This window comes from Psammomys obesus, unplaced genomic scaffold, assembly GCF_907164565.1.
Source record: "Psammomys obesus unplaced genomic scaffold, mPsaObe1.curated_primary_1811, whole genome shotgun sequence".
NCBI classification, from domain to species: Eukaryota; Metazoa; Chordata; class Mammalia; order Rodentia; family Muridae; genus Psammomys; species Psammomys obesus.
In genome coordinates, this window is record NW_026594837.1 from 39141 (window position 1) to 60551 (window position 21411).

The 21411-nt window shown below is 52.7% G+C and overlaps 1 protein-coding gene across 1 annotated transcript in view; it reads right to left on the bottom strand.

The window, feature by feature from the left end:
* Pald1 (phosphatase domain containing paladin 1) overlaps positions 1-19422 on the bottom strand; it is a 32229-nt gene extending 12807 nt beyond the window's left edge. Inside the window, exons 1-17 of the mRNA XM_055619148.1 lie at positions 19209-19422; positions 16650-16752; positions 15184-15363; positions 14382-14546; positions 13439-13599; positions 13218-13293; positions 12300-12451; positions 11927-12026; positions 11648-11752; positions 8621-8716; positions 8163-8291; positions 7649-7765; positions 7413-7568; positions 6974-7156; positions 5906-6046; positions 5644-5715; positions 2571-2711 (exon numbers count right to left, since the gene is read on the bottom strand). Coding sequence (XP_055475123.1) covers positions 2571-2711; positions 5644-5715; positions 5906-6046; positions 6974-7156; positions 7413-7568; positions 7649-7765; positions 8163-8291; positions 8621-8716; positions 11648-11752; positions 11927-12026; positions 12300-12451; positions 13218-13293; positions 13439-13599; positions 14382-14546; positions 15184-15363; positions 16650-16752; positions 19209-19393 — 2262 coding nt within the window. The 5' untranslated portion in view covers positions 19394-19422. The remainder of the gene's footprint in view (positions 1-2570; positions 2712-5643; positions 5716-5905; positions 6047-6973; positions 7157-7412; positions 7569-7648; positions 7766-8162; positions 8292-8620; positions 8717-11647; positions 11753-11926; positions 12027-12299; positions 12452-13217; positions 13294-13438; positions 13600-14381; positions 14547-15183; positions 15364-16649; positions 16753-19208) is intronic.
* Positions 19423-21411: the final 1989 nt, after the last annotated feature.

Consider the following 21411-nt stretch of genomic DNA (forward strand, 5'->3'; position numbering starts at 1 on the left):
CACACACACACACACACACACACACACACACACACACACACACACACTGTAGTTCAGTGGCACAGCACTGACCAGTGAGACCCTGGGTTCTATGGGAAGGTGATGGGGAATATTTTGCCCTAACTTAGCTCACTGAGACCGCCTGGTGGCCACACTGGTGAATAACTGGATCTAGTTTCTGGCCCCCTGAAGGACCCTGGGATTGGGATCCGGTAAAGGTCAGGTAAAGGTCAGCACCAACTTGGCCTCGGAAATGCGAGGGCGTCCTGGTGGGGAGGTAGGGAGGTGGGGAGGAGGCCTCACTTGCTCAGCTTCCTCCATTAGACACTCCACTGTGAAGGCAGCCAGAGCTGCTGTCCCTAAAATACAGCTCTGCCCTCCCACCCCCACCCCTGCCACCTTAACTCCCCAGGAGTAAAGCCAGCTACCCTCCAATCGCACTTCTGGTGAGTGCTAAAACACTGTGCTACCAAGTGGCCTTTAGTGCCTTGAAACCCTCTGTGAACCCTTAGTCCTCCTGGCCTTTGCCCATGCGGCCCCTGAGGCCTGCAGTGGCTCCTTTTTGGGCTGCTTGAGGCCACCTCCTAGCTTCTCCTGTAGCCCAGGCCCCCCATGCTGCCTGCTCTCTCTGTCCTTACAGTGGACATCCAGGTTCTGAGTCCCGAGGAAGCGAGGTCCTGGGAGCTTCGGAGTTGGGATGGAGAGAAAGGAGCTCTAAAAGGGCCTGGCCCATGTTTCCACCTTTCCACTGCTTGGGCCCCCAGCTGCCGGAACCTAGAGGCCTCAGCTCCAGTGCACTGAAGGGGGTTTCCAAAAAGTAGCAGTGAATGTGTGCTGGCTGGTTTTATGCCAGCTTGACTCAAGCCAATGTCATTTAAGAAGAGGAGACCTCAAATGAGAAAATACCTCCCCCAGATTCTACCTCCGCCTGTAGGCAAGCTGGCCTCGTACATTTTCTTGATTGATGATTGACGACAAGGGAGGCCCAGCTCACTGTGGGTGGAGCTACCCATGGGCTGAGCAAACCATGAGAAGCAAGTCAGTAAGCAGTGTTCTTCCATGCTCTGCCTCAGCTGCTGCCCCCAGGGTCCTGCCTTGAGTTGCTTCCCAGACTCCCCTGGACAACGAACTATAAGCTCTAAGGCGAAATGAAGCCTTTCTCCTCCCCGAGTTGCTTTATCATGGTGTTTTATTACAGCAATAGAAACCCTAAGACAGTTCAAGACTCAAAGGCAACTAACTCAAAGGAACCTGGAGACGGGAGCCTGATCACAAGTGCATTGTGTCTTCCAAAGTGTGCCAAGTCCATTTTGGAAGCTCCTAGTCCACCATCTCCTCCCCATGCATGGCAGCCTCTAGCCTGGTCTTTTCCCAGTCTTATCCCATAGTCCCTGCCTACTGCCAAACTGGGGCCTACCCTCTAACCCAGTCAGGATCTGACTCCATGCCCCCAGCCCAGGCTGTTCTGAATCACTCTTATCATGCGTTCCCAGCTTGAGGCTGAACAAGTAGCCTGACACAGCCTTCTCTACAAGCCACGAGCAGAAGCTGCCCTGAAAATCACCCAGCCATGGCATACACTGCCACTGGCTACCAGGCAGCTCGCCCCGTGACCAGCCCAATTCCCACACTCCAGAGTCCCAAAGCTACAAACCACCACCTGCCCAGCCCTCAGGCCCTTCTGAGGCAGAGAAGGGAACACTGGAGGCCCAGCCACACTCAAGGGCTCATTCTTTCTAAATAGCCGAAGGCCCCAGATTCATATGTTAAATCTGAACAACTCTGGAGACCTTATTTTTACAATTTAGTAAGTCAATAAAAAATAAGCTGGGAGGACTGGCAATATGGCTCAGTGGGTAAAGGTGACTGCCATCAAGGCTGACCACCTAAGTTCATTCCCACATGGTGGGAGGGAAGAAGCAACTCCAAGTTATCCCTGACCCCCACATTCACACTGTGTACATATAAGTACATATATACAATAAAAGTAACATATAATGTAAAAAATATGCAAAATGCATGTAAATATATAATTAAAACACGTAAATACATGTTAAAATTACAAATTGTAAATATAAGTAAAATAAAATTTATCTGAGTGGAAAAAAGTTAAACCTAAATGGGAACCAGACCCAGACCCCAAATGGTGTACACACACCTGTCCTGGGGCTACAGCAGCCGCACCATGCAGTACTGAGCTGCATCTCCGCCAACTGTCATTCACACTGCCACCCGCCTGACGCTGGCTCTGGGACCCCAGGATCACACACCAGACTCGTGCCCCATCCCACAGGGGTCTCGGGTGTGCCTCCCACAGCGGGTTTCTAACATCTATGTTATCCCAGGGGTAGATTGGGTGGGAGTGGTTTGGGGCTGCTGCCGTTTCTGTTCCCAGGTCCACACACTCCTTTCTAACAAGTGGGAAAGTCACAGACCAAGAACCCAACCAAAACAAAACCTAGGAAGGGCCCCCAGGCCTTGCTGCCACCTCAGGCCTGCACCACCAACCTCGCTCGCCCCCTCAGCCTCACCATGGGGAGCACAGCCCAGGAGCCTGGGGCAGGACTCACCTGCCGGTAGGTGCAGATAATGATCTCCCGCAGGTGGTAGTGCATGGGTGTCATGGTCTCACTGACGGTGTCCAAAGCCGCATCCACCTCCTTCTTCACGTGGTGGCCATCGGGCAGCAGCTGGACCACCTTCATCACCACCTGGAGCCAGCAGAGGGGTGAGCAAAGGGGGAGCCTCAGCCTGAGCCCCCCTAGCTGCTTCTCAGGCCCGGGGCAGTAAAGGGATATGGCAGCCCACAGATACCACACAACCACATTTTTCCATTCATAAGCAAGAGGGTCCACACATGCACATCTCAATGCATACATTACCCTCTGTGCAATGAGATATTTGTAGGCATGTGTGACGTGTGTGAATGTCTGTGTGATCTATGAGTGCATGTGTATACAGGCCACTGGGGGACATCGCGTGTCCTGTTCTCCCTCTCACTTCTGAGACAGGGTCTCTCACTGATCTAGCCTGGATCTAGGCTGGCCTCCAGCGAGCCCCAGGGAGCCTCTGTGTCTGCCACACAGTGCCGGGGTCACAGGTATGAAGGACCACGCCTGGCTTTTGCACAGGTCTGACTGCTGGGACTCAGTTCCCATACTTGTGCAACAAACACTTGTAACCACCATTCTTTTGTTTGTTGTTGTTTTTGAGTCAGGGTTTCTTTGTGTGGACCTGGCTGTCCTGGACTCACTTTGTAAACCAGGCTGGCCTCAAAGTCACAGATATCCACCTGCCTCTGCCTCCCCAGTGCTGAGATTTAAAGGCGTGCACCACACTGCCTGGCAATTCTTAATGTATGCATTTTTTTTTTTTTTAATGAGAAGCTACATATGTACATCTTTTTTGGTCATTTAATTGACTTTCTATCCTTAAGAGACCATCAGGTTCTGGGGAGACAGTTCAGCTGGTAATGTACTTGCTGCTCAAGGTTGAAGAACTGAGTTTTATCCCCAGTACCCACATAAAAGGCCAGGCAGAGGGCAGAGAGCAGAGACAGGTAAAGCCAGTCAGCCAATCCAGCTGAAGTGAAGAGCCCCAGGCCAGGGAGACCCTGACTCAAACGAAACAAAAACAAACCAAATAAAATGGGTAGCCAGCTCCTGAGGGCTCACACCCAAAGTCTATTCTGACCTCCCACCTAAGTGTACACACACACAAAAAAAAATTTTTTTTTAAAAAAGAGGCTATCATCACCACCCAGCTAACTCAGCCGGCAGAGCATGAGACTTTTTAAAAAAGGCTATCAGGGTAAAGAGACAACTCAGCCATTAAAAATGTGAATTGCTGTTAGAGAGGACCTGAGTTTTACTGCATCAGGTGCCTTACAATAGCCTCTACCTACAGTTCCGGGGACTCCAGTGCCCTCTTTTGGCATCCACAAGCAACTGTACTCATGTGGACAGACCCTCACAGAGACACACAGGTCCACATAGTTAAAAATAATGTCTTAGCAGGGCAATGGTGGCAGCACTTAATTCCAGCACTTGGAAGGCAGAAGTAGGTGCATTTCTGTGAGTTTGAGGCCAGCCTGGTCCAAAGAGTAAGTCCCAGGACAGACAGAGCTATATAGTGAGACCCTGTCTCAAAAAAAAAAAAAAAAAAAAAAAAAAAAAATCAGACAGGTGGAGTGGCACAGGCCTTTAATCTGGGAGGCAAAGGCAAGGGGGATCTCTGTGAGTTTGAAGCCAGCCTGGTCTACCCAGAGAAACCCTGTCTCAAAAAACAAAAATAAAAAAGTGTGTATCAAGTACTAAACCTCCAAGCTGTCACCTCTACCTGTCACAGTCACATTTTAATGAAACAGACACCCATAAAGGAATTCTCAGTCTTTCAGGGCACATTAACAGCAGAAGTAGGCAAGCCAGCCTCCTATAGCAGAAAGCACACACACAATTCTGAGAAGGAGAGCCAGGGAGACAAGTCCAGTAAACCAGAGGAAGCACTAACAGCATGATATGCTCGGAGTATACCAAAAGCACGGGCGAGGTCCCTTTCAAGATTCAGCTTACTCTTTATCTTTTAACTGTTGGGCAAGGATTCTACCTACGAGGCCATCTAACTGCAGCCTCCTCCAGCTTTTTGAGACGGGAGCTTACATGTTCCAGGCCATTTCCAAACTCACTGTGTAGCAGAGAATGACCTTGAACTCCTGATTCTCCTAACCTTTCCCACCCAAGCGCTGGATTACCGGCATGAGCCACAACTCCCACTCAGGGAATGTGATGCTGGACTTAAGCCCTGGACTTCCCACATGCTCAGCAGCAAGCCAGCTGAGCCCCTCGTTTCCTCTGCTTTCGTTGTTTTTATTGCAGGGATAGGGATCCAGTCCAGGGGCCTTATAGGTCAGGCAAACGTTCCACCACTGAGCTACACTCATTTATTTATTTGAAACAAAGTTTCACTGTGTAGCCCTATCTGGCCTCAGAGTTGCTACATAGACCAGACTGGCCTAGAGTTTGACGGCTGTTAGTATTAATTTTGTCACAATAAGAAAAGAAAAAAAAAAGTGAGTAACAACTATAACAGGAAAAAAGTTGTCCAAAGAGGAGCATATCCAAAGCCTGGGGGTACATGTGATTGGCATTTCTTGACCTCTCTCACAGAGGTCAGGGCAGTAAGACTGCCAGGAGAGCAAATGGCAAGTTTGTGGCACAGTTACCAGGTGGACAGAAACCCACCGTGAAGCTGGCCACTGGCCAGCTATGGGCAAGTGTGGAAAGAGGTGTCATGTGTCTGAGATGACACATGACAGAGGACAAGTGTATTATACACATGACTGGTTCTGAAATGTTAATGGCTGCCCTAACATTAACTGAAGCAGGGGGCTGAAGCAGGGGGCCGGCCAGAGCAGAGGTTACAGCCTTACATGGGGCACCAACCACAGCTGAGTCTCAAGTAAACTATGAGGTAGTTATCAACAATATCGTGAATACTTACCCTGGTAGAGACATGTCCAGCCCCCATCTACTATGGCTATTAGCAGAGGCTCAAGGGTCAAGCTGTTCTGAGCTGGCTGAGCTGCCAGCAGGACACAAGATTCCAGCCTGCACAGCATTCCCAGGGACCCAGAGACATACTCACCTGAAACTCGCCCTTGGTGAACTTGGCATCAGGCACACTCACTAGCTCCTCCTCGCCCACCTCAGGGCAGCCCTAAGGGATGACAGGGCTGAGCTGGAGCCTCTCCTTATTTTTAGCCTCTTCCCACACCTAGAACCCTGATGAGGGTCTGTGAGAACTGATGGATGGTATCAGGCATGACCTCTGACCCTTCACCCTTGACATAGCCAGTACCGCCCCTGCCTGGGACGACCTCTGACTTCACACAGAAGACCACACCTACCCCGACGTGCCAGCAGGCCAGCACAGCCACCACCATGGCAGTTGTGGTTCGGCCCTGGCCACTAAGGCAGCTGAAGACGAAGCCTGTGCCTGGGTCCTTGGTGAGAGCGGTCTGCAGGGCCTCAAGAAGCCGGTCAAAGTCCTGGGGTGACAAGACCACAGTGTGAGTCCAGGGGTGTCAGTGGCTGTCAGTGTGGACCCACATCCAGACGGTAACCCTAGGTTTCTGTCCTCACGTGCCCCGTCATACACATAACTTTGACCTGTGCAGACACAGCTCACAAGGTTACACACAAGAGCACATGTGTTAACAGCTACATTTTGTGCGCACCATAACTGTCCCATCCCAGCATCCAGGACTAGGCATATGAGCAGATACAACACGTTTCTGGGACTCGATATGCCGACCCTCCACCTAGTGGGTCATGCACTGGTGCCTTTCAGCTCAGTGCTGTGTCCTGCCTGAGATCTTCTGAGCACTTAGGGAGCAGCCAGTAGGGGGCAGCACCTCACCAGCTATGAGGCCACAGAAAGCCGAGCCAAAGGAAACTATCAAGGGACATCCACAGGCCACACATACCAGGCACTCACAGCCCACAGATACACCAACAGGTACCTGAAAAACAAACCACACCGACCACTGCAAACACACAGGTCACAGACCTACACTGCCACGTGAACACCACCTCAGTCACACAGCCCACAAGCATGAGACAGATGCTACGAACCCCACGGGAGCCTACATTCCACACCACCAAGGCACCATGCATCATATATTCCTCCAACAGACAGGTGAGCACACGTCCTTCCCTGCAACATACACATGCCTGCAACACAGGACACACACAGACCAGCCCCACGACACAAAGCATATGCAGGTATATTACACAATGAATGGACGCTCACGCATGCACATAAGCACACATATTCAGAAAGGGTTGGAATGTGCTTCTGAGGCCACATGTGGACCCCATTAGACAATCTCCTGGCTCCATTATGGAGTACAGCTGCTTTTCCCAGGCCAGAGAAGAGGAAGAAAGATCTGGTCCCCAGAGGCTTGGCCCCTCACCTCCTCCTGGGGGGCGCAGAAGTCTGGCACAGGAATCCGGTGGTAGGTAAGGCCCAGGCAGGCCCCCTGATGCTGGCTAAAGACCTCCTGCGTGGTCAGGCACTTCTGGAACCTGGGGGTGGTAGGGCTCTTGGTGTTGGGGGCTGGAGCACTCAGGTGGGCCTTCAGCTGGGCCTCCAGGGCCTGGACAGGAGCAGGACAGAGGGCGGAGGCCACTGAGACAGGCCTGAGAGGCAGGAGCCTGATGGAGCCATGAGTCAGAACCATCCCAGAGGCAGAAAAGCCACAGGGGTATGGGGACATGGGGGCACAGAATAGAAGGCTGGGAACAGCGGTCCCCTCCTAAGCCTCAGCTCCTCCATCCATACAACAGGAGAGCAGGGCCTTCTTTCTCCCGAGTGGCTCCCATGCAGACCATGCAGAAAGCCAGAAACCTCACCTCCAGCTGCTCAGGGGCCAGGGTTGGCCCGGGGGGCCACAGGCTGTGCATGCGACCATCACACTCCAATACAACCTCCTCCCTCAGGTTAATCCAGACCACCTGCCGTAGCTTCCTCTTGGCATCAGACAGGTAGGCCAGAATGCTGCCTAGGGCCTGTGGGATGAGGGGCCATCAGGGCCAGGGCTAGCCTTTCCCCTGCCCCCATGTTTGGACCTGGGCCTGGGAACGGGCACCTTGGCACTGGGCTGGGCGGTACCATAGATAGGCATTCGAGGTACACGCCGGAAGTTGGCTACATCCATCTCTCGGACGGTGCTGAGTGCATCCGGGGAAACAAGATCATCTGCTTCCTGTAGGGAGGATACCAAGCCTGAAGCCCACTGTCACCAGCTACATCCAGCCTCAGTGAGAAAAGGGGGGTGGAGGGGACAGTGTCCTGCGGGATGCAGGGCATGCATGGCTGGACACCTACGGTCTTGTTGGTGTTCCGGCAAGAATGTGATGGGGCACACCTCCGGAGAGGCTCCAGTTGGATGTCTAGCAGTCCAGTTTGACTGTGTCAAAGCTCTGGGCTTTGAGACTAAGGAGAAGTGCTAGGACTGCAGCCAAAGCACGGTGCCTGAGCATGGCTCACACTGAAGCCTGCCAGCCCCCTGGCAGTACCTCCCCAGCCCTACAGGAGATCCAGAACTCTGCGAGCCAGGGATCAACCAACCCAGCCCACTCCAAGGATACACAGCCACTCACCAGGGAGCCCTTGGCGATGAGGTCCCCAGGAACCATGGGCCCCACTGAACTCAGCATCACCGGCAGACGATACAGTTCAGGGTGGGTACACAGCCATCGACTGAAACTGAGGGCAAAGGCCAGGGGGTACTGCAGCCCGAGGCCAAGAGAGACGGGGCATTGAGGGGTGTGGGACCATCCTGAGCCCTCCCTGCCTAGTCACAAAGGGAGCCCCAAAAGGTATCATTGTGGTCCAGGGGGAGAACAAGCAGGTGTTTGCTGCCCTGAGCCTAGGTCTGAGTTGGGAAGGAAAAGGAGAAATGGGACGGGGGCAGCAATAACACTCACTTGGACCCCTTCCTTTCTGCCCCTCCCAACCTTCCTCAGGGACCAACACACACAATCTCAGTCTATTCCCCCCCACACCCCATGACGGCTCTGTTGCTAGGGCGGGAGGAGCGCCACTCCCTCAGCCCCACCTGCTCATGCAGATAGTAGTTAAATAGGATCAGATAGAAGTACAACTCCAGGCTCCACAGCGCCTTCTGCTGGATAGCATGATGGCTACCACTACCCTGAGGACAGAGAGGGGAAGGGAGAAACGGGGTGTTAGACATGAAGCTGTCCTCTTGTCTAGAAGAGTAGAAATCCCCAGAAGGCACTCTCCCTAGCTCCATGACAGTTCTGCCAGGCTGGAAGTCCTTTGCCACGGCTCATCTGCAGAATGGAACTCTGTAGTGACAAGGCTGGGCATGGGTGGCTCTGGTGCAGATGCTGCCTCTCCAGGCCGGTTCCCAGCCCTGGGCCAGGGGTCAAGGGTGAGGAGTAGACAACAGGATGTCTACTCCCCATGTCATGTTCCATTTCCTCTGTGTTGAAGAAGCCAGCACACACATCCCTTTCTTGTTTGTTTTGTTTTTTTGAGACAGGGTTTCTTTGTGTAGCCCTTGCTGTCCTGGAACTTGCTCTGCAGACCAGGATGGCTTCATGCCCTCGGAGATCCGCCTGCCTCTGCCTCCCAAGTACTGGGATTAAAAGTGTGTACCACCACCACCCAGCTCCTTTCCCTTTCTCTTTGTTTGGTTTGGTTTGGTTTTTTGAAGACAGGGTTTCTCTGTGCAGACTTGGCTGTCCTGGAACCACTTTGTAGACCAGGCTGGCCTCAAACTCACAGCAATCTGCCTGCCTCTGCCTCCCAGAGTGCAGGGACTACAGGCGTGCGCCACCACACCTAGCTTTCTTTCTCTTTCTTGAGGGAGATCCTCCTTTAAGAACCAGGAAACACACAGAAGTGATACTCCAGGGCACTATTACCCTGTAGAGAGACAAGAGATAGCAAACGGTAGGATTCCCTTTCCCCTAATCCCAGCCAGCCTCCTCCAGGCAGTGGCACATCACAGAGAGCCCAGGAGTCCCACCCCTTGACCCTCAAGTGTCACAGTTCTCCGGCTGGGTGAGCGACCTAGAAGACCAGTGAGATCCGAGTCGAATGACCTGAGAAAAGGCTCAGAGCCTATATAGTAACTGGGCCCCGCCCCACACCCACCTTTGGGAATCCACACCTCCAAGAGCCTGCACCGCTTTTGCTGTTGAAAGCCAGGGAGTGAGTACGCTGGGTGGGTGGGTGGATGGGGTCTTAGTCTCAGTCACACCCCTCTGCATTACCATGGCAACATGAATAGCTCTGCCATCAGTCAACCGAAAGACTGTGCCAGTGAAATAAAGATGCAGCATGAGCTCTGTGTCCCCAACCCCTGGTCTGGACTAACGGATAGTCCTGGTCTTTGACATCCCTGCTGCAGACGCAAGAGGGGGATCCAGATAACAGAAGATGAAAAGGCTCTAGATACAAGCAATTTCAGAACGACAGAGTCCTGAGAAGCAGCTCATGTGTCAACAACGGGGACCTGTCCGCTGACAGCAACAGGTGACACTCAGATCTCTCCTAAGCGTTCCATGTACCTTTCCTCACCTGACCCCCAACAGCCCTACCAGCTACTTGTCATCACTTGCCCTACCTGACAAACGGGGCAATGAAGGCACACAGCAGATACCCATGTCCCCATCAGGACTGTGACTGTGACCAGGCAGCTCAGTCAGGAGCCCCCAGCTCTCACTCACCAGGCCCACAAAGGTTGACCTGGTCATGAGTCTACACGAAAGAACCATTAAAAATCTTCTCAATGACAAAATCCAGGGATTCACTTTAAAACTAGAAGTGTGGGTGGCTACATAGAGAACCATCCACAGTTGAGGAGAGGCCCATATGCTTGGGAAGCTGCTGGAGCAAGGTGCCTTCGCTTTTCCCGTTTCCGATTTCTCAGTTTTCCCATCATGAAACATAGCTCTCAACGGCTTTGTTTTGGGTGTTAAAGAAAGAAAAGGTTGTAAGGCCTTAGATTTTTTCCATACACAGTACACAAAGACTGTCACTCCCTCTCATCCCCAGAGCTCAGGACAGGAGCTGTGAGCCAGCCCAGCACTCCTCCTGGACCTGTGGAAGGGACAAAGCCTGCTCCTTCCATGGAAGCTCCAGAAGTTTCCTTTGCAGAAAGAGTTCCTGTATGGATCCTGAAAGTCCCCCAGAGACCCCTGAATTAAAGGACCCTTGGGTCCTGCAGCCAGGCAATGGTGGTACACGCCTTTAATCCCAGCACTCAGGTAGCAGAGGCAGGCGGATCTTTGTCAGTTCAAGGCCAGCCTGGTCTACAGAGCCAGTTCCAGGACAGCCAAGGCTACGCAGAAACCCTGAACCCTGTCTCAAACCACACCCCACCCCAACCCACCCCAGCCCACCCCCCGAAAAAAAACAAACAAAGGCTGAGTCCTGGAATGACACTATTGGTAGGTGACAAGTTCCTTAAGAGGCGAGGCTGGGCAGAAGTTCTTTAGGTCACTGGATATGTACCCTAAAAGGGCACAGGATGCAGGCTGCCTCTTCCTGCTTGTCCTCTGGCCATGATCTGAGAAGTGCTGTCCCAAAATTCGTGCCACAATAATGTGCTAGCCAGAAGAACAGCGCCAAAGAATCCTAGGTGTTGACTTGGAGAACTTTCCTCTCCTGTCCTTCCTCCCTCCCTCCTCTCTCACTACCCCTTCTCTCTCTGCCGACCTGGAACACAGCATACAGCCCAGGCTTCCCCTGAGACCGCAGTTCTCCCACCTCAGCAGTGTGAGCTGTAGAAGCCTGCACCACCCCTGGCCTTTCCTTTTACAAGCCAACTGTCACAGTCCTAGGTTTTTCATTATCATAATGTGAAGCTGACTAATGTGATCATCTGGGAAATGTTTGTGTCCAGAAGTCTCAGCAGGCCCCTCTGTCCGTCCTGTTTATTCTGCAGCAAAGGGACCTGCTCAGAAAAAAATAAACTTCCCTCTTCCTCATCCTTCCCACTGGCCCAGCTGCCCACCCCACCCCCTCCAGAAACTACTGTACTGATGGAGAAGCAATCAGACTGAAAAACCCCAATCCCCGACAGAGTCCAGTGTGTTCCTCCTGGCCTCACCTGCTCTGGGCTATCCGGCCTGATGCCTTCAAGCTTCCTCTGTTTCTTTAGGACCTCTTCCTTCAGGTCATGCAATTCTGCACAGGCAGTGATAGCTTGATCCACCTAGGACCAGAGCAGGAGGACAGGGAATGAGAGAGACAGAGAAGATTGTCAGAGAGAGAGAGAAGGGGCAGGGGGGAGACCCTACACACACACACACACACCAGTGACAAGAGCAACCATCCCACTGCCACCACCACTGCGACCTCCACCATCCTGGCCCAGCCCCTCACTCACCTCCTCTACCATCCTCTTCCCCTGGGGCACCTTGCAGATGAAGCCCTGGATCACATGAAACTGCTCCATGGGCAGGGGTTTGGTCAGCAAGGAGGCATCCCTGACAAGGTGAGAGTCAGGAGTGTGAGGAGGGACCACCATGCAGCCCTCTGCCACTGGGGGACAGCATATTGCAGGCTCCTTCTGAATTCTACTGGGGGAATGAAAACCCAGAAGGGTCCAGTGCCTCTCTCCAGGGCACCAAGCAAAGCTGTGGCAAAAGAGGCAGCAATGCCCAGTCTTCCAGAAGTGGCCCCATCATCCCGGAGGTGGCCTCACCCTCTCCTCTTCCCGTCCTTCCAACCCTTTGGCTGTCAGGACTCTGGCCACTCACTCTGGCTGGGAAGTGGTTCTACTGTAGTGGAACAGCACAAGGGTACCCAGGACCATGCCCAGGTTGGTCCTTCCCACACCTGACTGGCAGCTGAACAAGAGGGCAGGAGGAAGCCCGTGGCTATCTCGGAGTCGCAGAAGGCTGGGGGTCTCCTGCAGGAGGGAACGTAAAAAGACTATCAGGCGATAGTGTCACGGGAAAACCCTGAGGCTGCGGCCTCTAGTCAAGCTTATGACATCTGTAGCAAGCTGGGGTCAGACAAGCAGCAGTCTCTGATGTCAGGCTCACACACAGATCTGCTCCATCTGCTCCCGGGCCTCAGGTCCTGCCCCTGCTCCGCCTCAGGGGAACTCAGAGAACGGGCCAGGAACCACGGGCCTGCAGTAGGCACTACTCAGAGAGTTCTAGGCTCTACATTGACCTGACCTCTCCCCATATAGTACAAATTAAGGCACTATCCTGACATGGGTTGGGACAGAAAGACCTCCCACCCTTCACTCCCACCCGTACCCAGTAAATATCAAATCTGTGGAACAAGAATCTCAAGCTTAACTGAAGACAGAAGGAAGGAAGGAAAGGTCTAGAGAGGAGGAAAGGTCTCCAACACCACACGGCGAGTGTGCAGCCGGGCCGTGGCAAGAGCTGGGCCCTCCAGACATTAATGCTGGACTCTGGCGTTAGAGAATTGCAGATGTGTGCGTGCACACCTGAGCACACATGCTGCAGAAGGAGCATATACTCACATAAGGACACACCCACCACACCACACCCCAACATACCGGACCCCATACACAGCATGGATCGTACCTTCCACAGATGATGGCCAGAGGTCACACCCACCCTGAGCATCTCCAAGGAGACCAACTAGTGGCACCTGTTCCTACCTGCACTCCCAGAATCCCCCTGGGTTCCACTTACCCGGAGGACGCTGACAAAGGCATCAAACTGGGCTTCCAAGGGGGCCCCTTGCTCTGGCAGGGGGAGACGATAGTATCTGCCAGGAACAGAGGGTAACCCATAAGCCAGGCAACGACCCTGAATAGCAGCTCAAGACCTCATTCCCAAGCACAGGCCTGATGTGCAGATGGGGAAACTGAGGTAGCAGCTGGAGAGCCACAGAGGACATCAGCTCCAGGTACCTGTAGGTGGGCTGCAGGAACAGCGGCCGCTTAAACACCTCCTCGGTCACGTGCACATCGTCCTCACCTCGGATGGCCACAGTGTGAGGCTCCCCACGCAGGTCATCCGTGTTGTGGTACACGTGGTACACGTTCTCTCTCAGCTGGGCAAAGTCATGGATCTAGAGGTTGACGCAGGAGTCAGAGGGACAGGACCCGAGTTTCCTAGGCCAGGTCTGGTGACTGGGCCACAAAGAAGCTTCACATAGATTTCTTTTCCTCTAGGAGGGAACCACAGGCCAGGGGGACTCTGCCCTGCCTGAGGACAGCCAGACCTGCATGGGCCAACCATGACCTCGCTGCAGGATGGCCGGAGGGCTCGGCCCAGTGGGCAGCAGAAATGCACCAAGCCACCTGAATGCCAGGGCAGGGTGAGGCTCAGCCAGCTAAAGCAGAAGTGAGAGAGGCAGGGTCAGGCTGGTCCCCAGCAAGGCCTGGACCTCCCCACATGCATCTGTCTCTGAAGCACTGTGACCCCACATTCCATTCACACACCTCTGTGGTGTGTCAGCTGTCTCGGAGCCCCCACCAAGCCTCTGTGCCATGGGAGAGAAGAGGAGGCCCTGGACTCCCAGAGATGGGCCCAAAAAACTTGATTCCTCAGGGCCCCACAAGACAAGTAAACAGCCAAACTTCAGCCATGGGCCTCCTACCCTAGAGCTCTTCTTACCCCTCCCTAAACCAGGACAGGGGAGTGAAGGAGAAGCAGGGTAGGAGAGGGACAGAAATAGGCCAGCTGGGAACAAGGGGGCATGTTTTCAGCCAACCACTCACCCAAGCAGGGCATGAAAACTAGGGAGTGTGGGCCAATGATGGCTGAAGAGCTGGGCTGCAGGCTGGGGTCTCAGCTCAGATACTAAGAGGCCAGCTAAGGAGAAAAGCTCATATGACTGCCAGGCCCCACCTCTTTCCGGATGGCCAGCTCCAGACTCTCGGCCTTGACCCCCGGCCCAGGGCCCCTGAGGTTCTCATGAAGACTCTCCTTGTCTCGAGGTGTGTAGGACACAAAGTCCTCCTCAGCCCGCAAGAACAGCACAGGCTCCTCCCGCACACAGAAGATGATGCACTCCTGGCAAAAGAAAGCCATTGCCCCATCCTGCACGGACACCATCCCCTGTCCAACTTCCAGCTTCTATGCCTTTGCCCAGATGGTTCCTCCCTCATCCAGGGGGAAGGGACGGACCAGACCCTACAATAGGAATCCTAAAGAAACTGTAAGTTCCCTCTATTGCCACCTGCCCCCAACTCCCCTCAATCAGCACAAATCCACTCTCCTCTCCCCGGAGCAAGCTCTGTTGCATTTTAATCTACTGATATGTCAGCAGGTCTGTCTTTTTTCTCTGGGTAGACTACACATCACCCAGGCAGAATCATTCTGGTCCTTTGCATGGGCCCACGATGCCCAGCATAGAGTTCTAGGTAAACCAGTTGCCTGATAAAGACCAGCTGAAGAAAGACTGAGCTAGACCATCTTGTGGCACCTGAAGTTGGAAAGCGGCTCTCTTGTCACCTCTCACATCCTCTGAGGCTCTCAAGAGTGGGATATACAAGAGGCTTCTGACCTTAGGAATCCCCTAACAGGACAAAGCAATAAACACTCTCCAGTTTCTGCCTAACCCAGGCCACACTCCCCTCTCCGGCCCACTCCAGAGCCTCGGATGTCACCTCTTGCTGTGGAGGGACAGCCTGGGACATAGCAAGCTCACCTTGTACCCATCCTTCTGGAGTTTCTGCAGGACCCTCCTGAACCCCAAGAGGCTGGGCTGTCCCATGCCAAACACAGGGAGCCTGTCCTGCACCTGCCGGAAGTTGGGAGCCCCACAGCTCCCCAAAGTGCCCAGCATGTCCATCTTCTCAGTGATATCACGTACCAGGAAGTAGCGACCCTGACAAAGAGAACCACAGCAGATCAATCAAGGACCCAAGGGTTTCACCTCAGGCAAAACTCTGCCCTGGTCTCCAGGGAATAGGGAGGGGACTGGAGACACAGTCCTGCCCTCAAGTTCTGGCAGTTTCATGGGACAGATATCTGTGATGGCAACAGTGTTTGGTTCAAAAGAACCAGAGAAAGCTTCACCTAGAAGGTGGCCTTGAGGCCACCCAGGCCTTGAAGAGAGCAGATATCGGAACTGCGGCCAAAGCTGGCTCCAAAGGGGGCCTTACAGCTCCCCTGGAGGACAAGATACCTTGAGTTCTCAGTGAGGCTCATAGAAAGAGGGTCATGTCAGGACTGAGACAGAAGACAACTAGGCCAGCTCCTCCCTGGAGCCTCACCAGTTCCAAGGACTCCAGACTTGGGTAAAATGACACACAATGAGCAACAAGAGAAAAACAGGATACTAGCTTGATAAGAGTTCAATCCTAGGCAAACCAGAGCCTTGGGTCATCTCCTGTGACCCCTGCTTGACAGACAAGGAGTGAGACCTGTACACCCAGACATGCCAGAAAGCCCAAAATGACCATCGCAGCCAGCCAATCACCCAGCGTCTAGTCCTTCCTACACTGCTCTCAAAACTGATCATGGGACAACAGTACCAAATGCTTTAAAACAGCAGGTCTGTGGACTTTTTACCCCCAGGAGGCATGGGGGGAGGGAAAAAAAAAAAAAAAAAGCTAAGCCAGTAAGTTCTGAAACTCTAAAATGTGGAGTTTTAGACTCTTAGAATCTAAGAGCAGTAGGTGGCGACCCCGTTGGCAAACCTCTATTTCCAAAACTACAGTAGCAAAATTACAGTTATGTAAGTAACAATGAAAATAATTTTTATGGTTGGGGTCACCATAACATGAGGGCTGTGTTAAAGGGTCACAGCATTTAGGGAGGTTGAGAACCACTGTATTAGAAGAAGATGGAAAATACTAGACAGGAAAGGGATCGGGAGCAGGAGTCTGGGGCCAGGACCCCCATAGAGAGGAGAGGGGAGAGTGGACCCCATGGGTGGTTAAGAAGAACTGAGGGGCTGGGGCATGGCTCAGCAGTACTTACTTGCCTAGAACCATCAGTGAGGGACTGGGGATATGGCTCAATGGTAGAACGCTTGCCTAAGAGTATGAAAAAGTCCCTGAGTTCCAAAGAAGGACTGAGAGACAAAGGTAGAGTGAGAGAAGGTGGAAGAGGAGAGGAGGCAGAGAAGGGGTAAGGAGGGCAGGGTGGGGTAGGCAGAGCTGCCCTCACCTGCACTAAATAGTGCTCAGGGGTGGCATCTGAGAGCCTGCCCATCCTGTAATGGGCCTTGAGCAGCTCTTCGTGGATCTGGAACTCCTCCTTGCAATTGTACCTGCCAGAGGCACAGTGAAAACTGAGTCAGTCAGATGACCTTTGTTGGTCCTTTACATTGTCACCAGAACCCCCAGCAAAGATATCTCACCCCCACCCATGCAGCAGCCCCTTCGTCCTCATACATAGACCATCAGGGCGGAAACAGAGACCTGAGCTACCCCACTGCAAACTACACTTCTCAGACTCCCTTGCAGCTAGCTGAGTTCTTGTGATTAAGCTCTAACCAATGAGATGTGAGGAAATGAGGTGGGGCAAATTCTGGGCCATTATGCCTTCTAGTCTGTCTTTGGTTTCCCCTCCTGCCCCCATGGCAGAAGTAGAACAGTCCTCTGAAAAGACAGAGGCAAGCGGTGATAAATCGAGGCAAAACACTGGGCGAGCCTGGGGCTGTGACGGGAACAGTCCCCACGCTTCCAATCCTAAAGTCCAGTGCAATTCAGCCCACAATATCTGAAGGGTGAATTGGATCCTTGGCCGTTTACAGGTGTTCAATTACTCGGACCCACAATAGGCTTGACTGTTTAACAAATCCACAGTGATCTGTGTAGACAGTAAAGCCAGGTAAAGGCACAATCACTGAAGCAGGATGCCTGTGTACTCAAGACCCAAAGCTACACTGCTCAGTGCCTGAGAGCCACCTGCTAGAGCTCAGGCTCTCCTGCTGGGGCACCATACAAAACACCTGCCGGTAGGAAAGCAGTGGGCAAAATGGGTGGGGTGGAGGACGGCTGCACAAGCAAGGGGCCTCTACCTTGCTGACACATCACAGTGGCCCACACTCTGCCTCCCTGAAACCCGGCTTCCTGTCTAACTCAGTTTTCATCTCTATCTGCTGTGATCAGGGCACTGCAAACCTTTCCTGCAAAGGGCAGAAAGCAAACTTTTCCAGCTCCGTGGACCCTGTAGACTCTGTTACAGCCTGGCGATTCTGCCAACAAAGCACCAGGTATCCGTAGGTGATGTACAAGTGGATGGGCCTAATGGAGGACCAATAAAACTTTATTCACATCAGCAGGTGATGGCCCAGATTTGGCCTGCACGATGCAGTAAGCTGGTGCCTCGCTGGACGGTCTGTAAGGTCCCTCCCTTCCACCTCAAACACTCTGCAACCCAAGGAGGGCTCCGAGTGCAGCCTGTTCCTGCTGTATGTTTTCAGGTGGCCAGTAACTGAGCCATACCACCTGGCTCCATATTTTCCCTGTCATCTCTATTTATGCTGATGAGGAAAGTGAGGCCCAGAGAGGGGAGAAGGAGATAGACCCAGGCCCCAAAGCTGCTTTTTCCACAAGGCTGGCTTCAATGCCTAAATGACTGCCTTTCTTTCTTTTTTTTTTTCTTTTTTGTTTGTTTGTTTGATTGGTTGGTTGGTTTTGTTGTTTTGTTTTGTTTTGTTTTTGCGACAGGTTCTCACTATGCAGCCCTGGCTGTCCTGGAATTAACTATGTTTGATCAGCTGGCCTCAAACTTACTGTCTCCTAAGTGCTGGGATTAAAAGCATGTGCCACTATGAAACCCAGCAATCCAAAGTGACTTTCACCATCTGTCAAGTCACTTTTTCATGACATTTCTTTTCTGCCTTTATCCCAAGCACAACAGTTTATGGTAATTACTGCTATCCTGCCAAGCCCCAGGGCTTGAAGGCTGATTGATCATTCCACCCTCGGGCTTCTTTACACTTCAGGCCCATCTCTCAGATCTCTGCCAAACTTGTGTGTGAGGCATCTTCTTAGAGCACCGTGTCCCCCTTCCTGCATTCCAGAAAGGCCCAGAGATGAGGAAGCACAATGGACAGGTATGATGAGAAGAACAAGGCTCCAGCTCCCCAAGAGACAGACATAGGGTACCACTCCACACACAGATGTCCATCCTTCCTGGCCCTCCTGGATGCTTACGTGTTGGGTGGCCGAAAGCACTCTAACAGGAGAAAACCCCTGCTCCTCCTAAAGGCCCCAACCGGAGCATGGACGAGGAGTCCCCAGCTTTCCAGCCCACGGCCTTAGAGAAAAGCCTAGATCGGTGGGGGGGCATCATGATGCACGCCTTTAGTCCCAGCACTTGGCAGGTGGATCGCCGAGGTTTCGAGGACAGCCTGGTCTATACGGCAAGCCAGCTAAGGCTACCTAGTGAGACCCTGTCTTTAAAACAACAACAATAATAATGATAACAATCAAAAAGAATGTTTCTTTGGCCACTCTTTATTCTCTGGGCTTTTGCAGTACCACGTGGTAGTCCATGCACATGGCTAAGCAACATGAGCCCAGAGACTCACAAGAGACACAGTCCTACGACCAGCTTGCTGTGTGATTCCAGAAATACTGCTTAACCTTGCTGGGTAAGGTGCAGTGTTTTTATCTACAAAACTGGAAGCAGTCTGTGGGCATTCAGTGCACGCAGGTTTTCCCCTAAAGGCCACGTCTTCCAGGAACATGACCACATGCCCCCCCCAATACTCACGTGATCACAACGGGGGCCACCTTGTTGGGGATGATGGACTTGGCCTTGCTGTTGTGCAAGCCTGTGGTGTGGAAGGGCTGCACACTGAGTGAATGCCTGCCATCCATGGTGCTGCTGCCTTGCAGGCCCTCCAGAGAGGTGCCAGCCGAGACTGTCTGCTGTGCTGTGCTTGCTGTTGTACCCATAGTCCGCCAGTGGCCTCAGGACCCGAGACCTGCAGGTGAGAAGTCACACAGTTCAGAGGGGCAGGAAAAAGTCAAAGCAGAGGGAGCCTGGCCCCTCAGGAAGAAGCAATTCCCCCCATGGCTGCAGACTCAGAGACTCTGGGGCATCTGCCTTCATGGCTGGCTCTGCTGACGCTGTGGGAGAGTTCTGTACAGAAAAACCTAACAAGCAGCTCCAGCTGCTTAGAGGGGCTTCTCTCAGGACCTCCTGGGACCACCTATGTCCCCTGTGTGCTTTAAGGAGGCTGGAGCCAGAGGAGGGAGGAAATAAGCCTGGGAAACCAAGCCAGGACCCCAGACGGTGGAGGGGAGAGCAGGCTGTGCTGGCCACTAAGAAGGGCTAGAGAGATTAAGAGCACTGGCTGCTTGTCCAGAGGACCAGGGTTCAATTCCCAGCACCTGCATGGCAGCTCACATGTCTAACTACAGTCCCAGGGGACCTGGAGCCCTCTTCTGGCCTCTGTAGGCACCATATACACGTCTTACACAGACATGCAGGCAAAATACCCACATACATAAAAATAAACTTAAAAAAAATTTAAAAACCTGAACATGTTCAGGAAAATAATTTTTTTAAGAAGAAGAAAGGCTGGGCTGGAGGGATGGCTCAGAGGTTAAGAACACTGGCTGTTCTTCCAAAGGTTCTGAGTTCAATTCCCAAGAACCACATAGTGGCTTATAACCATCTGTAATGAGATCTGGTGCCCTTTCTGGTGTGCAGGCAGACCAGGTAGAATGCTGTATAAATAATAAATAAATAAATCTTTAAAGAAGATGAAGAAGAGGAGGAGGAAGATGAGGAAGAAGGGGCGGAGGAGAAAGAAAGGCTGAGGGACTGAGGCACAGCTCAGCCACAGAGCACTGGTAACTAACACGGGGTACAGTCAGGTAGGGTTAGCCGCCCAGAGGTCATGTTCAGGACTTCCAGGCTCAGACAGCAAGAAATGAAGCTGGGTAGAGAGGGCTTGGACAGGAATAGGCCGCCGGGCTCACATATGCCCCTTGCACGGAGGCCATTCTCCTCTCCTCCATGTCATTCCGCTAAAGCACAAACAGGAAAACACTCTATTCCCGAGTTTCATACAAGGAGGCCAGAGACATCCAGACCAGGTGAGCTCCCATCAGATGAAGCATTCAAAGAAAAGAGCAGCCACAGTTCTGGGAAATGGGGCAGAGCTTCCCCACCCAAGGAGCGCTAAGCATCCTGGACTGGAAGGTCTCAGCAGCCTGAGGTTAAAGTCAAAACCTATTTAAAGCAAGTGAAGGAACATATCAGGATCCAGTGGAAGAGCTGGAGAATGGCGTAAGGCTTGGGGCCTGCTTGGAAGAACAAGGTTAGGTGTCCCACATGGAAAGTGGCAGTTATGGCAGAGGGGATCATGGGAGGGTTTTTTTTTTTGTTGTTTTTTGGTTTTGTTTGTTTGTTTTTGCTTGTTTGTTTGTTTGGTTGGTTGGTGTGGTTTGATTTAATTTTTGGGTTTTTGAGACTGGGTTTCTCTGTGTAGTCCTAGCTGTACTGGACTCACTCTGTAGACCAGGCTGGCTTCTAACTCAAAAATCCACCTGCCTCTGCCTCTGGGATTGAAGGCATGCACCACCACTGCCACAGCTTCATGGGTGTGTCTAGGAACTCAGTGGCCACAGGCCCACACATGTCACTATGGGGGTGAATTCTGGTAGCTCCCCATTTCCTTTTACCCTTGGGAGATAGCCCACTATGTAGCCTAAAACATTTAGCTGCAAATCATGGGTGCTGTCTGCTCCTGACCACACTCCCCCACCAAACCCCCACCCTCACACCCTTTATCACTGCAGCAGCACCCAGAGATGAGAACAGTGGGCTGATGGGTCAGTGCAAAGCCAGGCCAAGTCAGTCTGCAGTCCCTGGGCCTGACTTAGAGCTCCCAGTGCTCATATAGACTCCCCATACAGGGGGGGGGCTCCTTCCCCAGAATACAGGGGCTCCATCCACAGAGCTA